We start from the raw sequence: 25,634 nt of genomic DNA, 5'->3' as shown, positions 1-25,634 counted from the left end.
CTTCTCTGTCTCTTGGTTGCTCAGCCCCATGACCAAGAGACAGAAACTAGGCATGGTCATAGTCAATTAATAATTACACACAAGTATTACATTCAAGGGGACGCAGGTGGCGCTGTGGGTTAAAGCCTCAGCGCCTAGGACTTGCCGATCGAAAGGTCGGCGGTTCGAATCCCTGCGGCGGGGTGCGCTCCCGCTGCTCGGTCCCAGCGCCTGCCAACCTAGCAGTTTGAAAGCACCTCCGGGTGCAAGTAGATAAATAGGGACCGCTTACCAGCGGGAAGGTAAACGGCATTTCCATGTGCGGCTCTGGCTCGCCAGAGCAGCGATGTCACACTGGCCACGTGACCCGGAAGTGTCTCCGGACAGCGCTGGCCCCCGGCCTCTTAAGTGAGATGGGCGCACAACCCCAGAGTCTGTCAAGACTGGCCCGTACGGGCAGGGGTACCTTTACCTTATTACATTCAAGGGACGCGGGTGGCGCTGTGGGTTAAACCACAGAGCCTAGGACTTGCTGATCAGAACGTCAGCGGTTCGAATCCCTGTGACGGGGTGAACTCCCGTTGCTCGGTCCCTGCTCCTGCCAACCTAGCAGTTCGAAAGCACATCAAAGTGCAAGTATATAAATAGGAACTACTCTGGCGGGAAGGTAAACAGTGTTTCTGTGTGCTGCTCTGGTTCGCCAGAAGCAGCTTAGTCATGCTGGCCACATGACCCGGAAGCTGTACGCCGGTTCCCTCGGCCAATAAAGCGAGATGAGTGCCGCAACCCCAGAGTCGGCCACGACTGGACCTAATGGTCGGGGTCCCTTTACCTTTACCTACTACAATCAAAATAAAAGGAAAATGTTTCCTTTTTTGCATGTACTTGACTGATCACAGAAATATATGTAAGACCATCTGTACCCTGCATGCCTGAATTCAATGTTTACCAGAGGAAAGATATCTCTTTGCTTGACTGTGTTTCATTTTCCCCTTTTCATAAAGCATCTTCACAGCTGTCTTAATCATCGTCTTAATCTCTTCTGATATCTCCTGCCATTTGCTGTCACTGACAGGGTTCGAAGATGCTTCCATCTTTAAAACAACAACAAAAACAAATAGTTAATTAAAGATGTAGATGCCAGCATCGATTTCTTCACCAACCACCAGGGTTGCATTTAAGAGATCAGGCAACAGTAGCTAAAATAACATAGCAAAGATGAAGTTCCCCCATAGTCAGACATTTCTCCTTTTTCCTTATTTCCAGGAATGCCTGGAATAGATGGGGCTTACACCATGAAGGTTAGGTAATAAGGAGTATAACACCTACTGAAAATAAGGAAAGTCTCATTACAGAGCTGGTCTGTACATCCATATCCCTAACAAGATTACTGCAACATCAAGTGACAAATTGAATGTTATAATTGGATATCAGATACTCTAGAGAGAACTGTGATATAATATTTCAGGCAGAACTTTCATGCTGCTTCATGTCACCTGATATGCAGTGCATTTCAATGGAGTCAGTTCATACATTTAGCTGCTGTTTATCAAAGCTGAGTCTACACACACTTCCAGTTCAGAATTCTAGTTCAGCATGAGGTGAAAGGGGTAACAGTACCACTTCTGCCTACACACATTGAAGACTCTCTCACATTAAAAAAATACAGAAAATAAAGGCTAACAAAGCACAGGGAAATGTTCTAGGTTAGCCCATTCCCTGCTGTGGGAGTTTTCTGTTTTCAGAAAAGCAATGCAAATTTCTCCCTCAGTTGCCTTGATTTTGAAGTGGCCCTATCTATTCTGCTGCACACATAGATCAATCAATGTACAGAAATTTGTACATGCAAATTTGAGCAAGACTTATGATTAGAGAGTGATAGGTGTGTGAGGCTTAACAGCACACAATAAATTACTACTGCGTATTATCATAAAATTGCACAATAACACTGTTTTAATGGAAGGAGTGAAAACCCAGTCTTCTATCTCGCACATTAAAATCAACATTGCATAAAAACCCTTATATCTGGCTAGTTTATGTCTCTAATGTCATATAGTGTTATTCAAAATACATCTACATTCAGCACAGACTTCAAGGGGGATTGCAAGGTAACACACAATTTCAGCAAACTTAACAAATGTGAAAACGAATAAAACATCTGGATAAAAAACCAGTAACAAACATAGCTGTAACATTCCTTTTTTTTAAGCAACAAGATTTATAAGTCCAAAATAACAGATGTGGGGAACCTCAGGTCAGGAGGTCAGATATGACCCCCCCCTAAAAGATATAAAAATCGTAATCCTAGTTGTTATATCAAGGAGTCCAGTTCATAAACTGTGCAGCAGCCCTGTACTCTCTATGCCTGAAAAAGAATCTGAGGCCTCAGTGTACTGGGGTTCTGTTTCAGACCTTAAATCTCCTGTAGCAGCTCCAGGGGCACCAACTTGCCCCCCACATTGAGGGGGTGCGGTCAGGCGATGTGTCACATGACATGTCACATGACGCATCATGTGATGCCGCCCAGATGATTGTGGCAGAGAGCGGCCTCTGTGCTTGTTTGTCCCAGCTGCCACCTGGCTTCTGGGCTGTTGGATGGAGGCTGGGGCGTGTGGTGGGCGGCGGTCCTCTAAATATTGGGGTGCTGCTGTTCTCTGCCCCAAAATATTGGGGCCACTGAGCAGCTCAAAAGCCTGACATCTCCGTATTAATCAAACTTAACCAGGTTAACTCTTGTTTCAATATGTGGTAACTGTGCCCCTGAAGGACCAGGTGCACAGCCTGGGAGTCATTTTGGACTCACAGCTGTCCATGGAGGCACAGGTTAATTCTGTGTCCAGGGCAGCTGTCTACCAGCTCCATCTGGTACACCGACTGAGACCCTACCTGCCCACGGACTGTCTCGCCAGAGTGGTGCATGCTCTGGTTATCTCCCGCTTGGACTACTGCAACGCGCTCTACGTGGGGCTACCTTTGAAAGTGACCCGGGAACTGCAATTAATCCAGAATGCAGCAGCTAGACTGGTGACTGAGAGTGGCCACCGGGACCACATAACACCGGTCCTGAGAGATCTGCATTGGCTCCCAGTTTCCGAGCACAATTCAAAGTGTTGGTGCTGACCTTTAAAGCCCTAAACAGCCTCGGTCCTGTATATCTGAAGGAGTGTCTCCACCCCCATAGTTCAGCCCGGACACAGAGATCCAGCGCCGAGGACCTTCTGGCGGTTCCCTCATTGCGAGAAGTAAGGTTACAGGGAACCAGGCAGAGGGCCTTCTCAGTAGTGGCGCCTGCCCTGTGGAACGCCCTCCCAGCAGATGTCAAGGCAATAAACAACTATTTTAATTTTAAAGGACAACTGAAGACAGTCCTGTTCAGAGAAGTTTTTAATATTTAACGCTGTATTGTTCTTAATACTTGATTGGGAGCTGCCCAGAGTGGCTGGGGAAACTCAGCCAGATGGGCAGGGTATAAATAAATTATTATTATTATTATTATTATTATTATTATTATTATTATTATTATTATATATTTCAATACAGTCATTCATGCATAAAACAAAAAATATATAAAAGAAAGCTGCTTTTGTGTTTGTCTAACAACTGAACAAGTTTGAAATCAGTTTGAAGTTCAACGGGATTTAGCTTGGCACAGTGTTATCGCCCTTTGAACCTATTAGTTTACAGATTTCAACTCTGCTAGGAGCTGTGGACAACTTTAGGGAGGGATCCCGTTCTGCTTTACAAATGTATCTTGACTCTGTAGCTGAATAAGAGGATAATTCATTCTCATGAAACATTGGCTGTTCTGCTGAGTGCCAGGAAGAATGCCAACCCTGGGATGGTGTGCATGTTTCTGTGTGTGCTATGGACTCTTGCCAGCTGAGAGCTGGATTGCAATCAACAATTTATTTTGCTCAACAGCCGCTAGATATGAATGCCTCCCTATCTCTTCAAACCAGCGCAGTGTTTGAACTTTTTATTCAAGGGTGGTCTGGCTTGGGCTCTTGAACTGCACTCACAGCTCCTGGCCAGCAAACCGATGCAGAAACAGATGGAGGAATAAGATGGAGATGTAACAGTAATAGAAGCTAGATTGTGATAACAGAAGGGCCTTTGAGATGTCTGTGTAAGCATACGTCTACACAGTAAGTTTACCACGACTTTAACTACTACGACTTTCCCAGTGGAATAGGATGCTGAGAGTTCTGTTAGAGACCTCTAGCTTCCTTGCAGTCCTACAATTCTGACAGATTCTTGGAGAGAATTGCCGAGTTCACATAACACGGTAAACCTCCTGGTCCCTTCCAACTCCAAAATTCTTTGGAAAAATAGTGGAGACATCACCTTGCCAACAAAGGTCCGTATAGTAAAAGCTATGGTTTTCCCCGTAGAGATGTATGGAAATGAGAGCTGGACCATAAAGAAGGCTGATCGCCGAAGAATTGATGCCTTTGAATTCTGGTGCTGGAGGAGACTCTTGAGAGTCCCATGGACTGCAAGAAGATCAAACCTATCCATTCTTAAGGAAATCAGCCCTGAGTGCTCACTGGAAGGACAGATCCTGAAGCTGAGACTCCAGTACTTTAGCCACCTCATGAGAAGAGAAGACTCCCTGGAAAAGACCCTGGTGTTGGGAAAGATGGAGGGCACAAGGAGAAGGGGACGACAGAGGACGAGATGGTTGGACAGTGTTCTTGAAGCTGCCGACATGAGTTTGACCAAACTGCGGGAGGCAGTGGAAGACAGGAGTGCCTGGCGTGCTCTGGTCAATGGGGTCACGAAGAGTCGGTCACGACTAAATGACTAAACAACAACATGGAAAAATATATGATTGCTAAGTCATAGGCCAAACTTTGCTTTACACATTGTGATTTGTTTGGTAGCAAAATAGATGATGACCCCCCAGTTTGGAGGCAATACCAAGCCATGAAGTTTGTTCCTCCTGCTCACACTGGGGAAGAAGCGAAGAAGAGGTTATCTCCATAAACATGGTAAATTGTTAACTATAGACAACTATGACATCCAATGACTATGAAACAAATGGAAACCTATACATTTCAGGAAGGTGATTTACCATGTTGGGATTGTTCCTCGGCATTTCAAATTTTGGTTTGAGGTAATACATCGGTGGCACTGAGTTCTCGTCTCTGCAATACCACTCTTCCAAAATCTTTGTTTCCAGCTTGGCCTCGATAGCAGCATCCAGAATCATTTCAAATTCGGATGCTTCCACTTCTCCTGGTATTCGGATGCTGCCATATTTTTCTCCCAGAAGGCCCTGTGGACGTGCAAGACAAAGTAAAGTTTAGTAACAAAGCTAAAGACATACTAAGTGATGTCTGAGTTACCTAGTTTGTGCATGGCTTGCTTGCTATGAAGATACTGTTGCCCACTGGGGAGGAAAAAACTCTTTGTTTCTGTTGTGGTGTTCTGTTCTGTATGCTAAAGTGTTAAGGTTTAGTCTTATTATAAGTACAGTTATACCTCGGGTTACAGATGCTTCAGGTTGTGTTTTTTCAAGTTATGGACCCACCAAAACCCGGACGTACCAGAACGGGTTACTTTTGGGTTTCAGGGGTCACACATGTGCAGAAGTGCTAAATTTCACCTTGCGCATGTGCTGTGGGTTGCGAACGTGCATCTCGCATGGATCTCATTCGCAACCCGAGCGTCCACTGTACAGTGGTACCTCGGGTTACATATGCTTCAGGTTACAGACTCCGCTAACCCAGAAATAGTGCTTCAGGTTAAGAACTTTGCTTCAGGATGAGAACAGAAATTGTGCTCCAGCGGTGCGGCAGCAGCAGGAGGCCCCATTAGCTAAAGTGGTGGTTCAGGTTAAGAACAGTTTCAGGTTAAGTACGGACCTCTGGAACGAATTAAGTACTTAACCTGAGGTACCACTGTATTGTAAGTTTCATTGTAAGTGCTGCAACTGGATTTTTATGGATTGTGCCAATCCTGAATGTATTGGATTTGTGACCATTATGCTCATTTGCCTTCAGTAGCAAGGAAAGCTCTGCTGGATGAAGTACAATTTCCTCTGGTCTATTTTTGGGGAACTCTGCATCATGTTCATGCAAACTGACAGATACAGGCCTGGTTTGCACATTATGCTAAACTAAGCCATGGCTGGAATGAACAAACCGTGGCACAACGTGAGTGTGCTGCTACTTTGCTTCTTTGGTTGTTGGTCATCCTCCCTCCCTGCAGTAAAGATGTATCAATAAAATTTAACAACAGACTGTTGCTATCGTTTAAAGCAGTGTTGCAAATAGCAATTGTTGTAAATAGCAATTGGGCTGCTTGTGTGTGGTAAGAAGAGACCAAGGAGGGAAGCTTCACAAGATAATTTTTCTACAAAGCGAAGGTAGGTAACTGGTGATTCTCTCGAGCACCTTCAATACTAGGTCACATCACACTAGATCATAATTTAAAACAAACCATGGTTTAATATGAACAAGCTGTGTGGTGATACGTGCTGCTCTGAAGTTCCCACACTTCTCTAAAGCTCCCACAGTGCTCCTCTTCTAGTTCTGCTACATCACAGATGAAACAAGATAGAAGATGATTGTCATGCTGTCCAAATCTGGGATCATGCTTTGTTTCCCCCAAACCACAGGTGGTAAGCTACGGACAAACCTTGCTTACCATTTGTGGTATTGTCAGGGAACTGCCATCGGCTCAGAGGCGAGAGATAGAGAGGGAGTTGTGTTACAGGGAGCCTCCGGAAATCTTGCGAAGCAGTTCCTCTTCTGGCGAGGAGGAAAGCCCCACCTCCAGTGGAGAAGAGGGGCAGCAACCAGAGGATGCTAGAAAGAGCCTTAACACTGCGACTGAGCAAGCCGGAGAGGCGGGGAGCACACCCTTGCCATTGCCCATCATGCGCAGTAGTTTGAGGCGCAGGGAGGAGCGGAAAAGGCAGGGGGTGACGAAACTTTTATGTTGGGGGAGGTTCAAGAACAGACCACTCCCGGATTCTGCTAGCGATTGAGCCAGACATGAACTTTTGATGCTCTTCACTGTAAATAGCTTGCACCGAAATAAAGCCTGTAAAAGACAGGTCAGAGTCCTGCCTGGTTACTCTCGAGCAATCACACGAGCAACTGACAGGTATGTTTGGAGGAAGCAAGCCATGCGCCTGAGCTCAAATGACATGGATGCCAGCCACTGGTTTGTTTTGGTAGCAGAGAAAGTGGGTGCTGTGGGAACTTTTAAGCACCGTGCGTTAGCACATTGCTCGTTCACATAAGCCCCATAGCTTGCTTTAAACCATGCCACTGTATTTTTATCCACCCCCTGCAACCTGGTGACATTTGATTTTCTGTCTGCCACTTAAAATCACAGACTTTTGGTTAGTTAGGAAAATGGCAAGTAATGGGAAATGGGTACTTCTGACTTAAACAGCCAAAGCTAATAACTACGAAATCTACTTACCTACCTACTTACATTTTAAAAGGCACTATTAAACAACACAGTGAATGCATAAAAGTTGAATTCCCAAGGATTTCTGAAAAGTGCCTCTTTGTCTTCTGGAAAAGTCAAACTGAAATAATTTAAAGTGCTAAGATTTTAAGCTGAAGACCATTGTTCAAAGCAATTAAAGCTAAATTACTGGGGAGCTTGAAATGACAATAGAAGTGGAATCTGAAGGCGCTTCCAGATTGTCAGTATTTTGGGGAAGGGATTCAAGGGTATAACCAGGATATTTGTGAATTAAGATGGATTAAGGTGCTCTGTTGCCACAGAACAACAAATACACTTAAAAAATAATAATCAACTTTTTGTGGTTAGGAAAGCAACAGGGAAACACACAGATACTCCACAAGTACCGTAAATCAGGATGAATGCTCTTTGCAATGTAACTTCCCCACAAACAATTCCAAAGGAATGCTCAATAAATAGGTAATCTGGATGAGCCCCAAGAAGGCTTTTCATCCTGAGGTGCTTTAATATCCCGGGTGAGTCATGATGTTGATGAAAAGCACCACACATACTCAACAGACTTTGAGGTAGATTATCTTCCTAATTTATACGCAGATAATAGTAGCCCCTCTTGACTTGATTCCTGTACAGTTGATTATTAACGAGCATAATCAAAGGGGAAAGTGGGACTACAAACAACTTAGCTCCCAATATAAAACCTGCCACAAATGTTCCTGACAGCGAAGTGAAACCAGAGCAGAATAAGGTTCAAATCTTCCAGTCACACACGGAACAGTAATTTATAAAAATAATGGAAACAATCCCATGTATAATTTCTTGCTATTGAGTAACTGCCACCAAGTCAGTGGCACTTACTTCTGTGTAAACATGCAGGATTGAGTAGTAAGAATAGCAGGGTAAGGAGAGCCTGAAAATAACGCCAATATATTTCAAATCTGGCAACCCTTTGGTTTCAGATAGTACATAGGTAGGGTCTAAAGAGCCTGGAACACAAATTTTCACAACCCTCTAGCAGCTATGGTGAATCATTTACCAGAAGTAATGTATTTAGCGTTAACTCTGGAAGTGTATAGAGCAAAATATGCATCAGGAGGCTTAGTTTGGTCAGAATCGAGTATACATTTCCAGTATTTAACATAATGAGCAGATTGGCCCTTAAACAAATTTTAAAAATTTCAACAATCACACATGGAACCAGCATATCATATTGAGCCACTAGATGGCACTCTATTAGAACTAGTTGATTTTTAGAAATTAGAAAAAAAATCATATTCAAAGCTAGTAGGAATGTCTAAAAGCTGTTATGTAAATAATTACAAATTCTTATTTATCTCAGCAACTGAGTTATTGAGGTGAAAAGGAAATGAGTTTCTTTCTTTTTAAACCAATTTATTATATTTTTATCTCACCATTCCTCCAAGAAATTCCAACACAATTTATGAGGTGGGTTATTGTGAGAGAACGTCACCAGTCCAAATTCAGCTACTAAGTTTCATGGTGGAGTAGGGATTTGAACATTCCATCCACTACCACACTAACTTTAAAAACGTAAAGATCATGGGAAAATGTTCCCACTGAACTACTGAAGTAGTTTTTCTTATAGAAGGTTTTTAATATAAGCTTTATATGCCACCTTTGTGCAGCTTCCAGAGTGATTTAAAAAAGCAGGATGGAATATGCAAATAACACATAGAATCAACATGTTAAAAAGAAAAGTACTTTCTCTAGCCATTGAAAAACTTGAGGAAATAAAATCTATTTTCTTAGCTACTTTGAAACCACCTGTAGCAAAAGCAGATGTTTCAAATACTGCCAAAGATTTGTTTAGAAGAAGAAGAAAAGTTTTGGATTTTAACAAGCTGAACTTGGAGAACATTACGCACAGTGACCAAATTTTACATGTATCTAGAGTCTGTTGAGAACACAATGCAGATGCCCCACTCTTCCCTTTTCTATTCCTTTTGTTTCTTGTCTGTTCCACAGCAACCAGCTAGCAGGGATTTATTTTCATTTCAATTGTTTAGAATTCAGAGCATCATTTAGCAGTTTATAAATAATAGTAATGGTTTTACAGAAATTCAATTTTTGACTTTTAATTTTTCACTTCCCCTCTCTAAAAAACAAAACACACCATTGTATATTTCTGCTTTGTCATAGTCTGGAGCAAACAGTGGACATGATTCGGAAAACAGCTGCACTGACTCTGTCTTCTGCCCAAACCAGAACAAGCAATCCTGGCAATCGAGGGGTTGAAGGATCAACAGCTCTCAGTTCCATTCCCTTTTATTTAGGGCTCACTGTTAGTATCCAAGCCAATGCTAAAGAGAGGCTTTGAATAGCAGGACATCATGACCCTTAAGCAATACTTTTCTGCCTCTTGGCTGTCAGACCAAAAGATGAGAAAATAGTGCTTGGTGTTTCTCTGTTTAATCATGTTTTGTTTCTCTGAAAATTCAGGCACATGTGGCCTGAAAATAATAATATTTTGCCTTCATATTTTGAAATGACATTTGATCAAAGTGAGGGATGGCTAGGCATCGACCTTTCTGCTACAAAGAAGAACGGAAGCATCAGTGTGTCCTTGTGACATACTGGTGTCTGTGTGTGGGAGAGAACGACGACTTCTGCACAAACTGAAATTGCGATGCTGGAAGAGCACGTGATGCTATACAAAAACCTGGCTCATAAAGAGATTAGCCTCTCAACAGCAGTGTGACCAAAAGCTTGTAGGAAATGACTACTCCATTTGAGCAGAGCTACGGTAGCCTTTGGGACGCGGATGGCATTGTGGTCTAAACCACAGAGCCTAGGGCTTGCCGATCAGAAGGTCGGCGGTATGAATTCCCGCGACAGGGCGAGCTCCCGTTGCTCGGTCCCTGCTCCTGCCAACCTAGCAGTTCAAAAGCATGAAGTGCAAGTAGATAAATAGGTACCGCTCTGTTGGGAAGGTAAACGGTGTTTCTGTGCGCTGCTCTGGTTTGCCAGAAGCGGCTTAGTCATGCTGGCAACATGACCCGGAAGCTGTACGCCGGCTCCCTCGGCCAATAAAGCGATATGAGCGCCGCAACCCCAGAGTCGTCTGCGACTGGACCTAATGGCCAGGGGTCCTTTACCTTTACGGCAGCCTCATTGAGGAAAGGAATGCCTACCAGCAAAGTTAAAATTATAGGCAGTAAAGAAGCAAATGGATCAAACAGCAATGGTAATGCAATTTTCTCGCCAACATTGCTGGTCCAAAGCTCCAAGGTGGCTGCCTAACTGCAGAAGATGGTAGAGGCATCTAACAATCAACCATCGGCCATGCCAATTACAATACATTTCAAAGATGGAGGTGAGCTATACAAGCAGCTCACGATTGTTGAATGTGTTGTGAAAGAAAAAGTCATTCCACTGAATTGGTGTTGCATTCATTGGGATGGCAGGAGGTCAGGAAATCTCTGGGTTAGTTGCACACATACCGTATTTTTTGCTCTATAAGACTCACTTTTATCTCCTAAAAATTAAGGGGAAATGTGTGTGCGTCTTATGGAGCAAATGCAGGCTGCGCAGCTATCCCAGAAGCCACAACAGCAAGAGGGATTGCTGCTTTCACTGCGCAGTGATCCCTCTTGCTGTTGTGGCTTCTGAGATTCGGAATATTTTTTTTCTTGTTTTCCTCCTCCAAAAATTAGGTGAGTCTTGTGGTCTGGTGCATCTTACAGAGCGAAAAATATGGTATCTGCAGGGAAGTTGCTGCTACCCACCCCCTGCCACCCAATTGCTTTGCTGAATTTGCTGCTATGAATAGAGAAGACACAACAAACATGAATAGAGAAATATCTTCTATTACTTTCCTATTATTCCCTGCTATTCTTTGGTACAGAGCCTTAAAGAAAAGAAAATTCACACAAAGCTATATTAAGTGCTTATCAGTGTCCCGTACTACAATTCTTCCTCCAATTTCTCCACTTTTTTTTTTTTAATGAAACGAATCTGTTGCTTACAACTTTGTAATCCAGGATGCCCATTAACAGATCCAACAAGGAAAAAATATGAAAGTATCTCCACAAAACTGAGCCTGTTCCAAATACTTCTTGAGATGGGATAATCTATGAATGGAATTGTTCTTTTAACAACCACTTTGATTCAGCACTCTGCTAATCTCTGCGCTCTGAGCATTCAAATTCTAAGTTGTGATTGGAAAATTGTTAGAAATGAGCTACAGCTCAACTTCTTTGAATGCATTAGCATAACCAGCAATTAAAAGCAAACATAAGTCTGCATAACACAAAAACTGCCAACAAGTGACAAAGGCAATTTCTACATTTTCCCTTCAGATCTGAAATTGGGGTGAAACTCTTTATGGCCACACAAAAATCTTAGCGAAGTTGTCTTGTTTAAGATAACTCACTGGCTAAGAAGCCTATGCTATATTTGGCAGTTTTAATATACTCCTATTGATGGTCATCTTCAAACAATAAAAAGCCAAGATGGTTCTTGAACCTTCCACAAAAAACAGGTGACTCTTTCTCCCTCTAATATTAAAAGCATATATCTCTAAAAGCCACAGGCCTACAGCATATGAAACAGCAAATTTTCACCAATTGCCTGCATGTGAGCAAACCATGGGTGACTAGAATATTTAGTTTATCCATTTTGATTTATTGCTTATTTGTATATTTCTCTCTCTCCCTCCACCAACTTCTTCTCTCTCTCTCTCTTCCCCCTTCTCTCTTTGCTTATCTGCTCATTTCTTTCTCTCTCTCCTCGCCTCATTTCTCACAGCACCTATTTTCCCAACCCCCTTTCCCCCTGATCTCCTTCTTGATACAAACAGTGTTTCTGGTAAAAATTCACTGCCACAAACACAATCCCTATGGTAACTTTTTCACACCTCCTGCTTATTTCCTGACACTCCCAATAGGTCCACCTGTAGTATGTTCACTTGCCAGATTTCCTCCCTCATCAAGCTGCCATAGGGAGAAAACAGGCCAAGGCGAAGAAGGTGGCCCCAGCTCCTGCTGTGGTCAAGAAGCAGGAGACCATGAGGGCCGTCAACACACTCTTTGAGAAAAGGCCCAAGATCTTTGGCATCAACTCCCATCTCTTGCGGGGGCGCAATTAGTGCCAGCACCGTCCGTTAAGAGTTTGGGTGTAATCTTCGATACCTCCCTCTCTATGGAGGCGCAGATTACAGCTATAACAAAGGCGGCATTTTTCCATCTCCGCCAAGCTAAGCAGTTGGCTCCTTACCTCTCTCACCCTGACCTAGCCACTGTGATCCATGCGGCGGTCACCTCCGGACTGGATTACTGTAACTCGCTCTACATGGGGCTGCCCTTGAGACTGACCCAGAAACTCCAGTGGGTGCAGAATGCCGCGACAAGACTCCTTACGGGGTCCTCGCCGCGGGATCACATTCACCCAGTGCTATACCAGCTGCACTGGCTCCCGGTGGAGAACAGGATCAGGTTTAAGGTGCTGGTTTTAACCTCTGAAGTCCTATGCAGCCTAGGACCCTTGTACCTATGGGACCGCCTCTCCTGGTATGTCCCACAGAGGACCTTATGGTCTTCAATCGAAAACATCTTGGAGGTCCCAGGCCACAGGGAGGTTAGGCTGGCCTCAAGCAGAGCCAGGGATTTTTCGGCTGTGGCTCCAATCTGGTGGAACGCTCTGTCTCAAGAGACTAGGGCCCTGCAGGACTTGACATCTTTCTGCAGGGCCTGCAAAACAGAGCTGTTCCGCCAGGCCTTTGGCCAAGGCACAGCCTGACCCCCTCCTTTGGTAATCCTCACAGAACTCTAGCCCAATGGTTGCCATCAATTTGATTTGAACTGATTTTACAATGAATTCATTTTAGAATGCTGTATTATTTTACTGTTGTTAGCTGCTCTGAGCCCAGCTTCGGCTGGGGAGGGCGGGATATAAGTAAATTATTATTATTATTATTATTATTAGGCAACATAGCCAGCCCAAATGGGATCTGACCCACTTTGGGAAATGGTCTTGTTAGGTCTGACCAGGGAACCATCCTCTGCAAAAGTCTGAAGGTGCCCCTGGCAGTTAAATAGCTCCCACAAGCTACTTGGCTTCTGAAACTGGCCCTCAAATACAGGCCTGAGAGAAAGCAAGAGAAGATGATTCTGGCTTGAGTGGAGCAAGACGCTGCAAAGAAAGGTCATGCTTCTGCCAAGAGGGCTCCTGGTCTCAGAGCAGGCATCAATGCAATTGCAACCCTGGAGGAGAGCAAGAAGATACAGCTGGTGGCGATTACAGATGATACAGAGCAGGGATGAGAAACATGTGGCAGTTGGAATCCAACTACTGTCAGCTCCAGCCAGCAAGGCCAAGTATCAAATTTGTTACAGCAAGACTTCTGCTGCTGAAAATTTGCTATTCTGCTGCATCTGTTTGTGGATTACCGCAATAGTTTTATTGTGGTGGCGGCTGGTGTGGTGTCTTCCAGAGGCTGCTATACTGCAACTCCCATCATTCCTCACCACTGGCCATCTTGGTTGGGGCTGATGGAAGCTGAAGTCCAGCCAAGATCTGTAGGATCTGTTTCAGCCCCATCCAAAACATCCAAAACCTGAAACAGTTGCTCTAAAAACAAATCTGCAAGCGTTACGTAAAATATATACTCCCTCCGATGAAGCAGCAAAGACTGAGGTCAGCTCCTGTGCAGCATAATTTACATAACTAATTTTCACAGGGGTGTCAGTAACATCATGAGGTTATTGGAAGGGTTGCTGATATATAGGCACTCTGTAGTGGCTGCAGAGTGAGGTTAAAATAAAGTGAACTATTAGGTTGTTTGTTAAAGGTATGTCCTTAGGAAAGCATCTATAACCACACTACGGCTTGTAGGTTAATTAGATAAAGCATTATTTTTATACCCACAACAAAACATGGACCTGCAGATGTTTTCAAGCAATCTTCTAGGAGCCTCATACGAGTTTTCTGCAACTCTGGTCTGTCCCATTCTTCTGGTTCCACACCCCAGTATAGGTCAATGACCTGGAAATCCAACAAACAATGTGGTTGTTAATACGCTTCACAATTTAACATTCCAACATGTAACAATGAAGCAATCAGAGATTTGGTGTTGACTTTGTTTACTTGTTTGAGCTTGATCCCTCTTTTAATCTTGGGTGGTAGGGGACTCCAAGCCATATCTGTCAACTTTTCCCTTTTCTTGCGAGGAATCCTATTCAGGATAAGGGAATTTCACTTAAAAAAAGGGAAACGTTGACAGCTATGCCCCCAGCAGCACAGAACAAGAACACTTTGGGGGGGGGGCCCTCCCAGAATCCTAGAGACTGAAGCTATTTACCTGTACAGTGGTACCTCAGGTTACATACGCTTCAGGTTACATACGCTTCAGGTTACAGACTCTGCTAACCCAGAAATAGTACCTCGGGTTAAGAATTTTGCTTCAGGATGAGAACAGAAATTGTGCTCTGGCGGCGCGGCAGCAGTGGGAGGCCCCATTAGCTAAAGCGGTGCTTCAGGTTAAGAACAGTTTCAGGTTAAGTACGGACCTCCGGAACGAATTAAGTACTTAACCTGAGGTACCACTGTACAGAGCCTTAATTGCTACCAGCAACCATTGATAACTATGAGGGCTAGAATCTTTTTAAATGGAAAAAAAAGATAAAGTTTCTCAGTATCTCAAGTGCCCATGAGAGAAAAAGTTCTTTGGTATAACATTTTGCATATGCCATTCAGGTCTTGAAATATATATATTTTTTAATGTTTGGTGTTTTCTGGGGCCTGATCTTGGTGTGGGTTCATTGGGTGGAACCACAGAGCTAGTGTTGGTTAGGTCTGAAGATGAAGTCCAGAATTTGGGGGCAGGTTTGAGTGTGGATCCCATCACTCTGGGGAAAGATCAGCCTCACGTCTGTCTCTACATTTAAGGCCAGCAGTTTGAGAAGAAAGAAACAGCCTTGCTCACTTTCGGCAGGTGGCTCAAAAGTTAAAAAGGAAGAACGGAGAAATGAACGAAGCAAAGGAAATTAAAAAGAAGCCAGGTTTGAAACCTCCACTGTACCTTCCATAGAAGACAAACCACTACAACTCAGACCCCCATAATGCCATTCCCCGCCCCCCCTTTAATATTTTGTTGTTTTGGAAGCAATAGTCTCAGTGAATATAAAATGACAGATGGCTTGCTGTTTAGACTTTCGATTTTGCCTAAAGATCTAATTTGAATAATGTTAATAAGATGCAAGTTAGTGTACGTGTGTTTGTGCGGGGGGGGGGGGAAGCTGTTATATTTATTTAAAGAGATTAAGTGAGACAGTGTGGCATCACTTCACTTCATAATTTAGCTCAGATGGAAAAGAGGGACACTGCTGTGTTTAAAGGAGCAAAGACTGGCAAAATAATTTCGGGCAGTATGTTTTGCCTATACAGTGGTACCTCAGGTTACATACGCTTCAGGTTACAGACTCTGCTAACCCAGAAATAGTACCTCAGGTTAAGAACTTTGCTTCAGGATGAGAACAGAAATCACGCGGCGGCGCGGCGGCAACAGGAGGCCCCATTAGCTAAAGTGGTGCTTCAGGTTAAGAACAGTTTCAGGTTAAGAACGGACCTCCGGAATGAATTAAGTACTTAACCTGAGGTACCACTGTATTTGCTGCTGCTGAATTGCACCGTTTCCCCTGTGCTTGCAAATTCTGACATCCAATTTACACATTAGGGCCCCAATGCGGAGATCAGCTAAAAAACCCAAAACCTTTCCCCATGATGAAGTATGGGGGATATTTGCAGGGTGTGGGGGCTAGGACTATGCAACAGGAGGAACAAGGGAAGGTGTGGGAACAGGAGAGAAGGAGACTGCATGTGGAGTGCTCTGAGAGGGGGTGTTGCAGCTGCTATTATCAGCTCATCGTTTGTCTGGTGCCAACAATGTGCTATGAAATGAGTCATAACAGGAGAAAAGCTGCACTCTACAAAGTTTTCGGTCTGCTATATGCTCCAGATGCCTGGAATGAAACTCCACTCTGTCATTTGTACAACTCTACAACAGTACAGTCCTATGCATGCTTACTCAGAAGTTAAGTCCAGAAGTTAAGTCCTTAAGTAAGAGAGTACAGAGGTACCTCGGGTTACATACGCTTCAGGTTACCGACTCCGCTAACCCAGAAATAGTGCTTCAGGTTAAGAACTTTGCTTCAGGATGAGAACAGAAATTGGGCTCCGGCGGTGCGGCAGCAGCAGGAAGCCCCATTAGCTAAAGTGGTGGTTCAGGTTAAGAACAGTTTCAGGTTAAGAACGGACCTCCGGAACGAATTAAGTACTTAACCTGAGGTACCACTGTACAGGACTGCATCCTTCAAAGCCTTGAAAAACTACATTATGAGATGAATTCACAATCATCATCACCATTACCGTTTATTCAATTTCTATACTGCCCTTCATCTGAGGGCAGTGTTTACAATATAAAAATGCAAAATTACATAATAGAGTAATAAACAAAAACAATACCTCCTGCAGTTTCGAAGGGCCCAATTGTTTAATTAGACAAAGAGGCCTGGGAGATGAGGAATATTTTTGCCTGGCACCTGAATATATGTAATGAAGATGTTGGGCAAACTTCCCTGGGGAGAGCAAACAGGGAGGCACTTTAGAAAAGGGCCCATTCTCACGTTGCCATCTTCCAGACCTCTCATGGAGGAGGCACACAAAGAAGGGCCTGAGATGATGATCGCAAGGTTTGGGTCATCTCATGCAGAGAGATGATCCTTGAGGCATTGTGGCCCTGTGCCACTGACAGCTTTATACCGTATTTTTCGCTCCATAAGACACACTTTTTTCCCTCCTAAAAAGTAAAGGGAAATGTGTGTGCATCTTATGGAGCGAATGCAGGCGGGAAAAGCCCCCAAAAGCCGCACACACGCTCTGCGTGGCTCTTGCGGGCTTTTCCCCAAGAGGGAGAAGGGAGTGACTGTCCGCGTCAGTCCCTTCTCCCTCCTCGTAGAAAAGCCCGCAGGAGCCACATGCTCTTTAAAGGGTACGCGGCTCCTGTGGGCTTTTGCGGGAGGTGGGGGAAGGGACAGAGGGCAGCCCCTCAAGCCCTTCCCCCACCTCCCGGAAAGCTCCCAAGAGCCACACTCCCTTTCACGAGCCGCGTGGAGCCTGTGTGCGGCTCTTGGGGGGCTTTTCCCCCAGAGGAGGGAGAAGGGCTCCTGGGGAAAAGCCTGCAAGCACTGCACACACACTCCACGTGGCTCGTGAAAGGGAGCACTGAGCAGAGCCTGGGAGGCATACAGGCTCTGCTCAACGCTCCCTTTAAAAATATTTTTTTCTTGCATTCCTCTTCTAAAAACTAGGTGCGTCTAATGGTCAGGTGCGTCTTATGGAGCGAAAAATACGGGTAGGTCATAACCAGAACTTCTGAACTGAGCCCAGAAAGGAATTGCCAACAGTCCCCTCCCTGATAGTTTTTATCAGTCAAGAGTGTCAAGGGTCCAGAGCACAAGTGGTCGCACCTTGTCCACATCCTCAAGCCTTACTAATTGAAACTCATCCAGCACAAAAGGACTAGACAGTGCTCTGCACACACACCTCTCAAAAACCATCTGCTGTAATAGTGCAGTCAAGGTCCCAGTGGAGGCAAGCAATTTTATCCTCAAAATTCTTTGCAAAACAGCAAAACTACTGTTGGTTCTGCTAACTACCCTGGGCCAGACTGTAAAACGCCCCACGCTACCCAGGAAAGCTCTGCGGGGTGGCACAATGAGGATGCAATGAAGCGAGCAAAGTCATCTTTGACAACATGGAATTTACATGGGATGCTTCTTTTAAATTTGGAATAATCTGCTGAAGAGCCTGTAGGCCACAATTTAGGGATAAGCCAATTGTGCCCCATGACCTCAGTCCCACCCCTAGCAGAGACCTTATCAGAAATAAGCTTCCTCCCCCCCCCCCATACACCTTAGCTTTCTCTGGTACCACACAGTGGGGGAAAAGCTGTTTCTCAGCATGGAGAGAAAGTGGAGGTTCTCTCATAGCTTTTGCTGCTTATGCAGTTGCTTAATTCATATACACAAACCAAGACAATGAGAAGCAGAACTGAGTAACTGAAGAGTCTTAAGAGGAGGGGTTGTGATAGAGTCCCAGGGCACAATCCTATACTGGCTGAGGAGCCTTGTCAACTTTGGGTATCAATGCTGGGTGGTTGTATTCCAACAATATATTGGGATCCAAGGAAGGTATCTTAACCTTTGCCCAGGTGGGTCTCCAGAATGCCTGCTCTGGGACCTTTGTGGGTGCTGTGCTGTCCCAAACAATGGATACTTGGAGTCACTGAAACAGAGAGGGTCTTCAACTCTTGCAGGAATGAGAGAACAGGGATAGCCCATGTTATTGCTTCTCCAGTCTTTCCAGAATTTAAAATATAGCAACTGTAGTTAAATCAGTTTTAGTTACTAACAGGGGTAATCCTATGCATGTTTATTTGGAAGACATGCCGTGGAATGCAGTGGAGTTTGCATCCTACTAAGTGTGCACACCATGCTCCTTGAATTAGTTGCAAAGATTTGCATATTATCACCAGAATGATAGCTTCTGCATTGGGTATGTGTGTGTTCCTGCTGGATAACATAAGGACTGCAGAACAGTTTTGCTAAAGATCATGGTCTTCTTAACAGCACAGGCACTTGAATATCTTTCTTGTTTATATTTACATCCCCACTACTGCCATTTATTTTTTTCTGATGAATATGGCCTACTATTGTATTCTTCAACATCTATTGTGCATCACAAGCTTCTGCCAATGTGCTAACTCTTGGATTCAGAAAGGTTTGAATTAAACAGCTCTTTTAATTATCTCAAGGACGTGTAATTTAAAGAAGGAAAGCAGAGAACTGTGAGAGGTTGGGGGACTAGCCTTTTTTCCTAAATGGCCTGTCTGATAAGGAACTCTATTACCAGTATCTGAATGTAGCGTAGGACCTATTGAAATAATGCTAGGATTTATTTAGGATTTCTATTGAACATAGTTTGCAGGCTAATCCCCCAAATAAGGGATCTAGTCAAGGCTTGTGGAAATAAAACCTTATGGTATGGAAGCCACTGAAGGTACCAATATTAAAAACACAACAATTATCTTCTTGGATCAGATTGAGGGGCCATTGTCAGGGAACTGCCATCGGTTCAGGAGGGAGAAGGAAAAGCCGAATGGATTACAGAGAGCCTCCAAGGATCTTGGCAAGCAGCTCCTCCTCAGCGGAGGAGAGTAAACACGCCTCCAGTGGAGAGGAGCTTCAGGGCTCGGAGGAGGCCAGGACACCTTGCCTGAGCAAAGCGGAAAGGAGAGAGGTCTTCCGTTACCCATGCCCTCCCTGCGCAGTAGGCTTCCGCGCAGAGAGGGGAAGCGCAGACTGGGCATCAAGAAACTACTCTGCTGGGGAAAGTTTAAGGACCGCCCACTCTCGGATTCTGCCAGTGAATGAGCCAGCCACGGGAGAGTGGCACTCGGGACAGATAAAGTTATTTTTGCAGCTAAAGCTAGGCTTTACAGCCGAGCAGGCAGGTATTTACCTGCTTGCTCTCGAGCAACCACTTGGAACCTTTACAGCCATGTATTCTGGTTTTCCATTAATAGCCAGCCACATGCCTCTGAGAGTTGCCAGTGATAAAAGCTAAGCCCTGTTGCTTGTCACCGACATCTGGCACTGAAAACAGGTACTAAACGTGTAAGTCAAAAGTGCAGATTTTTCCCTTTTGCCCTTGAAGGCAGCAAACCTCTGGATTTTTACTGTTGATATATTGGGAACTTCTTATGGTAATGGGTGATGGGATTTCCTCTTAATATTCAAATTTGCTAATGTTTCTGAATCCAATAATATAACCATGTCTAAGAACCTGAAAAAATAGGTGATGTGTATAAATGCCACAAACTATAGCATCAGACACACGTAACTGCACGAATCCTTTACATTATCAAGTTAGAAGGGAGGGTGTAAAGTAACAACAACAACAGCAACAACAAAAATCATCCCCAAACCAACAACTACTTAACATCAGTATTCACACAACGTGCAACTGAAAGGCAATTTGTTGACCTTTAAAAAGAGAGGAACTTGCAAATGAAAAGCCTGCCCTTCAGCATAAGTTGGCATACTACTGTCCCAGTTCTGGTTTCCATGTGCCAAGCATAATCACATCATTGCAATTCAGTATTTTTGGCCACTGAACAGCAATACTTGGATGCCTGATTAGGTATGCACACATTCTGTTGTACAACATAAGAACCTAGTCCCATTTTGTGTGCGTGTTCCCCGTTCGTTAAAAATTATGCAAAGCTGATGCTTCTGTGTCACAGCCCTACGACGTTAATGTTGTGGGAGAAACCAGGAGGAGCTGAGAAGCATCTGATTCAAAATCATTCACCCCTTACGGCTGATCAGCTGAATGTTCTGGGTTTTCAAACTGATGACAAGGTACCAAGCCTGTAGAGACAATAGACAGCCAAGGAACTACAGTGGTACCTCTGGTTACATTCTTAATTCGTTCTGGAGGTCCGTTCTTAACCTGAAACTGTTCTTAACCTGAAGCAAAGTTCTTAACCCGAGGTACTATTTCTGGGTTAGCGGAGTCTGTAACCTGAAGCATATGTAACCTGAAGCGTATGTAACCCAAGGTACCACTGTACTGAAAATTGTATGCACAAAAGGTCCATAAAGGGTAAGATATATTGTATATATTTTCAAGGCATTTGTATGATGCCTTATGTTACCTTATTGGGTTACAATTTACACAGTTACAATATGTAACAAATTACCAAAATCAGCCTTTTTTTACCTGATGATTAGAAGGTAACTGATTTTATAAAAAAATTAGTTTCAAAATAACTTTTTCTAGGTACTGGAATTACTCCCTCTAGTAATGTAACCTGCTGGTGAACGCTGACAGAATTGTAGCCAAAATCAGTAAGAAACAAGATGAAGATATCAGCATTGTTACGCTAAACCCCAGGTTTGGCAGAAGTACAAAGGCACACAGGAATGTCGCTTCCAATGTCAGTGAATACTTTGAAAACAAAACAAACATAGCACACCTAATGGAGCAAACCAAAAATAGCCCAGGGAGAACTGAGCATGTACAGAGGTCACAGATAATGGCCACAGATACTGCCCTTCCATTGAGTACATCATATATGTGTCTTATTACAAATGAGAACTTGGAAAATTGTGGGTTCCCCTGCCAATGGGAATATCCCAAAAACTAGCCCAACTAATCCACTGTCAATAAACCATGATTTCTACACATCTCATTTGGATTAGTGTTAGCCATGATTGGTGGAGTTATTTCAATTTTTAAAAAATGCATTTATTTTTCTTCCTAGTTGCTTATTGTTTAGAGACTATCTTTTGATATCTTGTAATCATGTTAAGCTCAACATCAAAAAAACTAAGATCATGGCCACTGGTCCCATCACTTCCTGGGCTCCATGATCACTGCAGATGGTGACAGCAGTCACGAAATTAAAAGACGCCTGCTTCTTGGGAGAAAAGCAATGACAAACCTAAACAGCATCTTAAAAAGCAGAGACATCACCTTGCCAACAAAGGTCCGTATAGTTAAAGTTATGGTTTTCCCAGTAGTGATGTATGGAAGTGAGAGCCGGACCATGAAGAAGGCTGATCGCCAAAGAATGGATGCTTTTGAATTTTGGTGCTGGAGGAGACTCTTGAGAGTCTCATGGACTGCAAGACGATCAAACCTCTCCATTCTGAAGGAAATCAGCCCTGAGTGCTCACTGGAAGGACAGGTCCTGAAGCTGAGGCTCCAATACTTTGGCTACCTCATGAGAAGAGAAGACTCCCTGGAAAAGACCCTGATGTTGGGAAAGATTGAGGGCACAAGGAGAAGGGGACGTCAGAGGATGAGATGGTTGGAGAATGTTGCTGAAGCTACGAACATGAGTTTGACCAAGCTGAAAGAGGCATTGGAAGACAGGAGTGCCTGGTGTGCTCTGGTCCAGGGGGTCATGAAGAGTCGGACACGACTAAACAACAACAACAATCTTGTTTAACTGTGAACCATTGTAGAAAACCTAAAAGTCAAATGCATTTGGTCAAAATTCAATATCCCTGTTGTGTCCAACTCATGAATCACTTCCCCAACCTGGTGCTTTCCAGATGTTTGGCGCTACAAGTCTCATCAGCCCCAGCAATCGTCCCGGCTGGTTTGGCTGATGGGAGCTCTGGTCTGAAGAGAAATGTCTGAAGGGGGCTAGGGGAGTTGAAAACGAGTTTGTGATCTCCGCTGAGTGAAGGAGAAGCTGGCAGGAAAACTATGGTGCCCACCTAGATTTGACACAGGAGCTCATCTTTCGAACAACACCTATGTATGCAAGAGCAGTAAGTGTTTTTCCCTGCCAAAGCCACTTTGCTTGTTGAATAATAATAGGCACAGTCCAATCATTATAAACTCAAGTCTGACTGATACGTCCAAGTTGAAATTCATCCCCACGATTTAAAGACTATTTGAATAAATATCGTCGCATTAAAAATTAGAAATTACTTGAAAGTACTAAATAGGCCTAGGATGAAAGTAAGAGTTAGTAAAACAATAGAGATTTAGAACTTCAAGAAAAGTTAAGAAATTTGATTTTAATTGGAATATTGCTACATTTAAATACAAGGAAATTCAGATGGGAGGGCTCAGAGGAAGTCAAAACCATGTTAATGACATAAGAAGTTTAAATAGCCAGTTAATTTGTATTGTTTGGGTGTTTGTCGATATGTATTTTTATTTTCTTATTTTCTCTTTTGTTTACATTTGTGGTTTTTTTTTGTAGTATGTGTTATATTTGTAAGAAACTTAATAAAAACTATTTTTTTTTAAAAAAAAGAAATTCATCCCCATGGGGTCAAAGCAAGTGATGGATTTGGAAGCCTTCATTATTACGCTAACCTGTCTGGCTCTCAGTCACTCACACACCATAGCATGCTGGCCATTACTTGCAACAGGAGTCCAGCGCATGTCAATATACGATATACAATATCTTTATTGTCATTGTCCCATACAGAACAATGAAATTGAAAAACTACATAAAACATTCAAAAAACCCTAAAAACTCTGAAACTCCATTTTAAAATACACTATACTATACTATAAAAACCTCTAAAAACTCTGAAACCCCATTTTAAAATACACTATACTAAAAAATACACTACAGTGGTGCCTCGCAAGACGAAATTAATCCGTTCCGCGAGTCTCTTTGTCTTGCGGTTTCTTCGTCTTGCGAAGCAGGGCTATTAGCGGCTTAGCGGCTATTAGCGGCTTAGCGGCTATTAGTGATTTAGCGGCTTAGCGGCTATTAACGGCTTAGCGGCTTTAAGAAAAAGGAAACAAACTCGCAAGAACTCGCAAGACGTTTCGTCTTGCGAAGCAAGCCCATAGGGAAATTCGTCTTGCGGAACGACTCAAAAAACGGAAAACTCTTTCGTCTTGCGCGTTTTTTGTCTTGCGAGGCATTCGTCTTGCGAGGTACCACTGTATGCTATTGAGACCCCTTATGCTGTGTTTAGAACCAGAATTGCATTTGCGTAGAAACTGTTTCTCAGGCGGCTAGTCCTGGCCTTTATAACCCTATATCTTCTTCCAGAAGGCAGAAGCTGAAAGAGATCATTTCCGGGGTGTGCACTATCCTGCGCTATCTCTGCCGCTTTCTTATGGCACCTGGCAGCATAGATTTGATCTAAGGTGGGAAGAGTGCACCCAATTATTCTCTCTGCAGTCTTTACAACCCTGGATAGCATTGTTTTTTCCCTGGCCATGTCTTGTACATGCTCATCCATTTGTCCCCTTCTCTTCTGTAAGGCCTCCTCAAATTACTGGGCTGGAGACAAAGAAGAGCAGAGGAATGGGTGGAGGTATATAGAGGCATGTGACACTCTCCTCATGGAAGTAGTAGCCAGCGGCATAGGATGTGTCTGTAGCCAAGAGTCAGCCAGGGAGAAGGAGAGAAGAGAGGGTTGCAATGCGCTCAAGCTGATCCTTCCCACAAGTGTAGGTACACCTGCGTGTGGAATGATCACACCCCCTTTTATGTTTTTAAACAAATTCTGCATAGAATGATACCTTAAGGTCCACCGTACAGCATCAATCTAAAAGATTCCCTGCATGTGCATCACAACTTAAATATTTCATGAGGAAAATGCTACCTGAAATTCAAGTCCGTAGTTTTCCCTGCAGAATTCTCGTAGTTTAGGATACACATGTTCTCGTAATGCGCTTCTTTCTGCTACTGTATCTGCAGGCAACAAAGAAACGAAGCTTGTTAACAATAGTTGTGACAACTGTGGGCTTAAATAGCGCTGTAGTTTCATGCAGGAAAGAACACTAATCTTAAAAGCTGTGAGCGCAAGCTTAATGCAGCAATCTGAATTCGATGCTCTAGGGAACATCTTGTTGAGCCAAAATGCTTGTTGTGACATTTACCAATATTTAATTTAACACTCACTCCAATAATTCAACCTTGTGCTGTTGTGTATAATACTACTTCTTCTATTATTATTATTATTATTATTATTATTATTATTATTATTATTATTATTATTACAGTTAGCAAGGAAGAAGAGACATTCCAAAGGCTAGCAGCAGCCCAGCAGTTACGGTTAATAAACATTTTAAAAGATTTTCTATTATACTTTATCATTTATCAATGCTACATTTTTTATAAGTATACTCTTGCAAATGTAAGCTGGCAACAAACCTGAGTTTGCAAACTTAGGTATGATACACATATAACCATTAATGCATCGGAATTGACTATAGCCCTGTTAAGGGCATTCTTAGCACTAGACTTGAGTTTGCCATGAGTAGTGTGTCAAACAGTCCACTACGGTAGCTCACCATAGCACAATGAAAGTAGATCCAGTCTTTCTCAGTAACTACTTCAAAATGTTGTAAGAATGGAAGATTTTTACATTTAACTGAAAGAAAAAGTGAAGGTTACCTAGGCTTACAAAATCCTTAGCAAATACCCTTTGCTAGACCTAGAGTCTTGGCCCTCCAGTTGTTTTGGGACTACAACTCCCATCATCCCTGACCACTGGTCCTGTTAGCTAGGGATGATGGGAGTTTCAGTCCCAAAACATCTGGAGGGCCGAGTTTGCCTATGCCTGCTCTAGGATCACTCACAACGAGAGATCTAAAATAAAAAAGGGGATATGCAATTCAGCTCAAATGTGTATCAGAATGAA

General features: G+C 43.4%; 1 protein-coding gene across 2 annotated transcripts in view; it reads right to left on the bottom strand.

Moving 5' to 3' along the window:
* The window catches only part of NWD2 (NACHT and WD repeat domain containing 2), a 62,106-nt gene that overhangs the window by 9,912 nt on the left and 26,560 nt on the right, over window positions 1-25,634 (bottom strand). The window contains exons 2-5 of one of the 2 annotated variants that reach the window (XM_083754817.1): window positions 24,594-24,682; window positions 14,322-14,424; window positions 5,054-5,257; window positions 929-1,073 (exon numbers count right to left, since the gene is read on the bottom strand). In XM_083754817.1, coding sequence (XP_083610943.1) covers window positions 929-1,073; window positions 5,054-5,191 — 283 coding nt within the window. In that variant the 5' untranslated portion in view covers window positions 5,192-5,257; window positions 14,322-14,424; window positions 24,594-24,682. Of the gene's footprint in view, window positions 1-928; window positions 1,074-5,053; window positions 5,258-14,307; window positions 14,425-24,593; window positions 24,683-25,634 lie in introns of both variants that reach the window. The other variant, XM_083754816.1, reaches the window with a different exon arrangement.

This window comes from Podarcis gaigeae (assembly GCF_964106915.1).
Source record: "Podarcis gaigeae genome assembly, chromosome: 9".
In the NCBI taxonomy this organism is placed as follows: domain Eukaryota; kingdom Metazoa; phylum Chordata; class Lepidosauria; order Squamata; family Lacertidae; genus Podarcis; species Podarcis gaigeae.
This window is presented reverse-complemented; position numbering and strand designations above follow the sequence as displayed.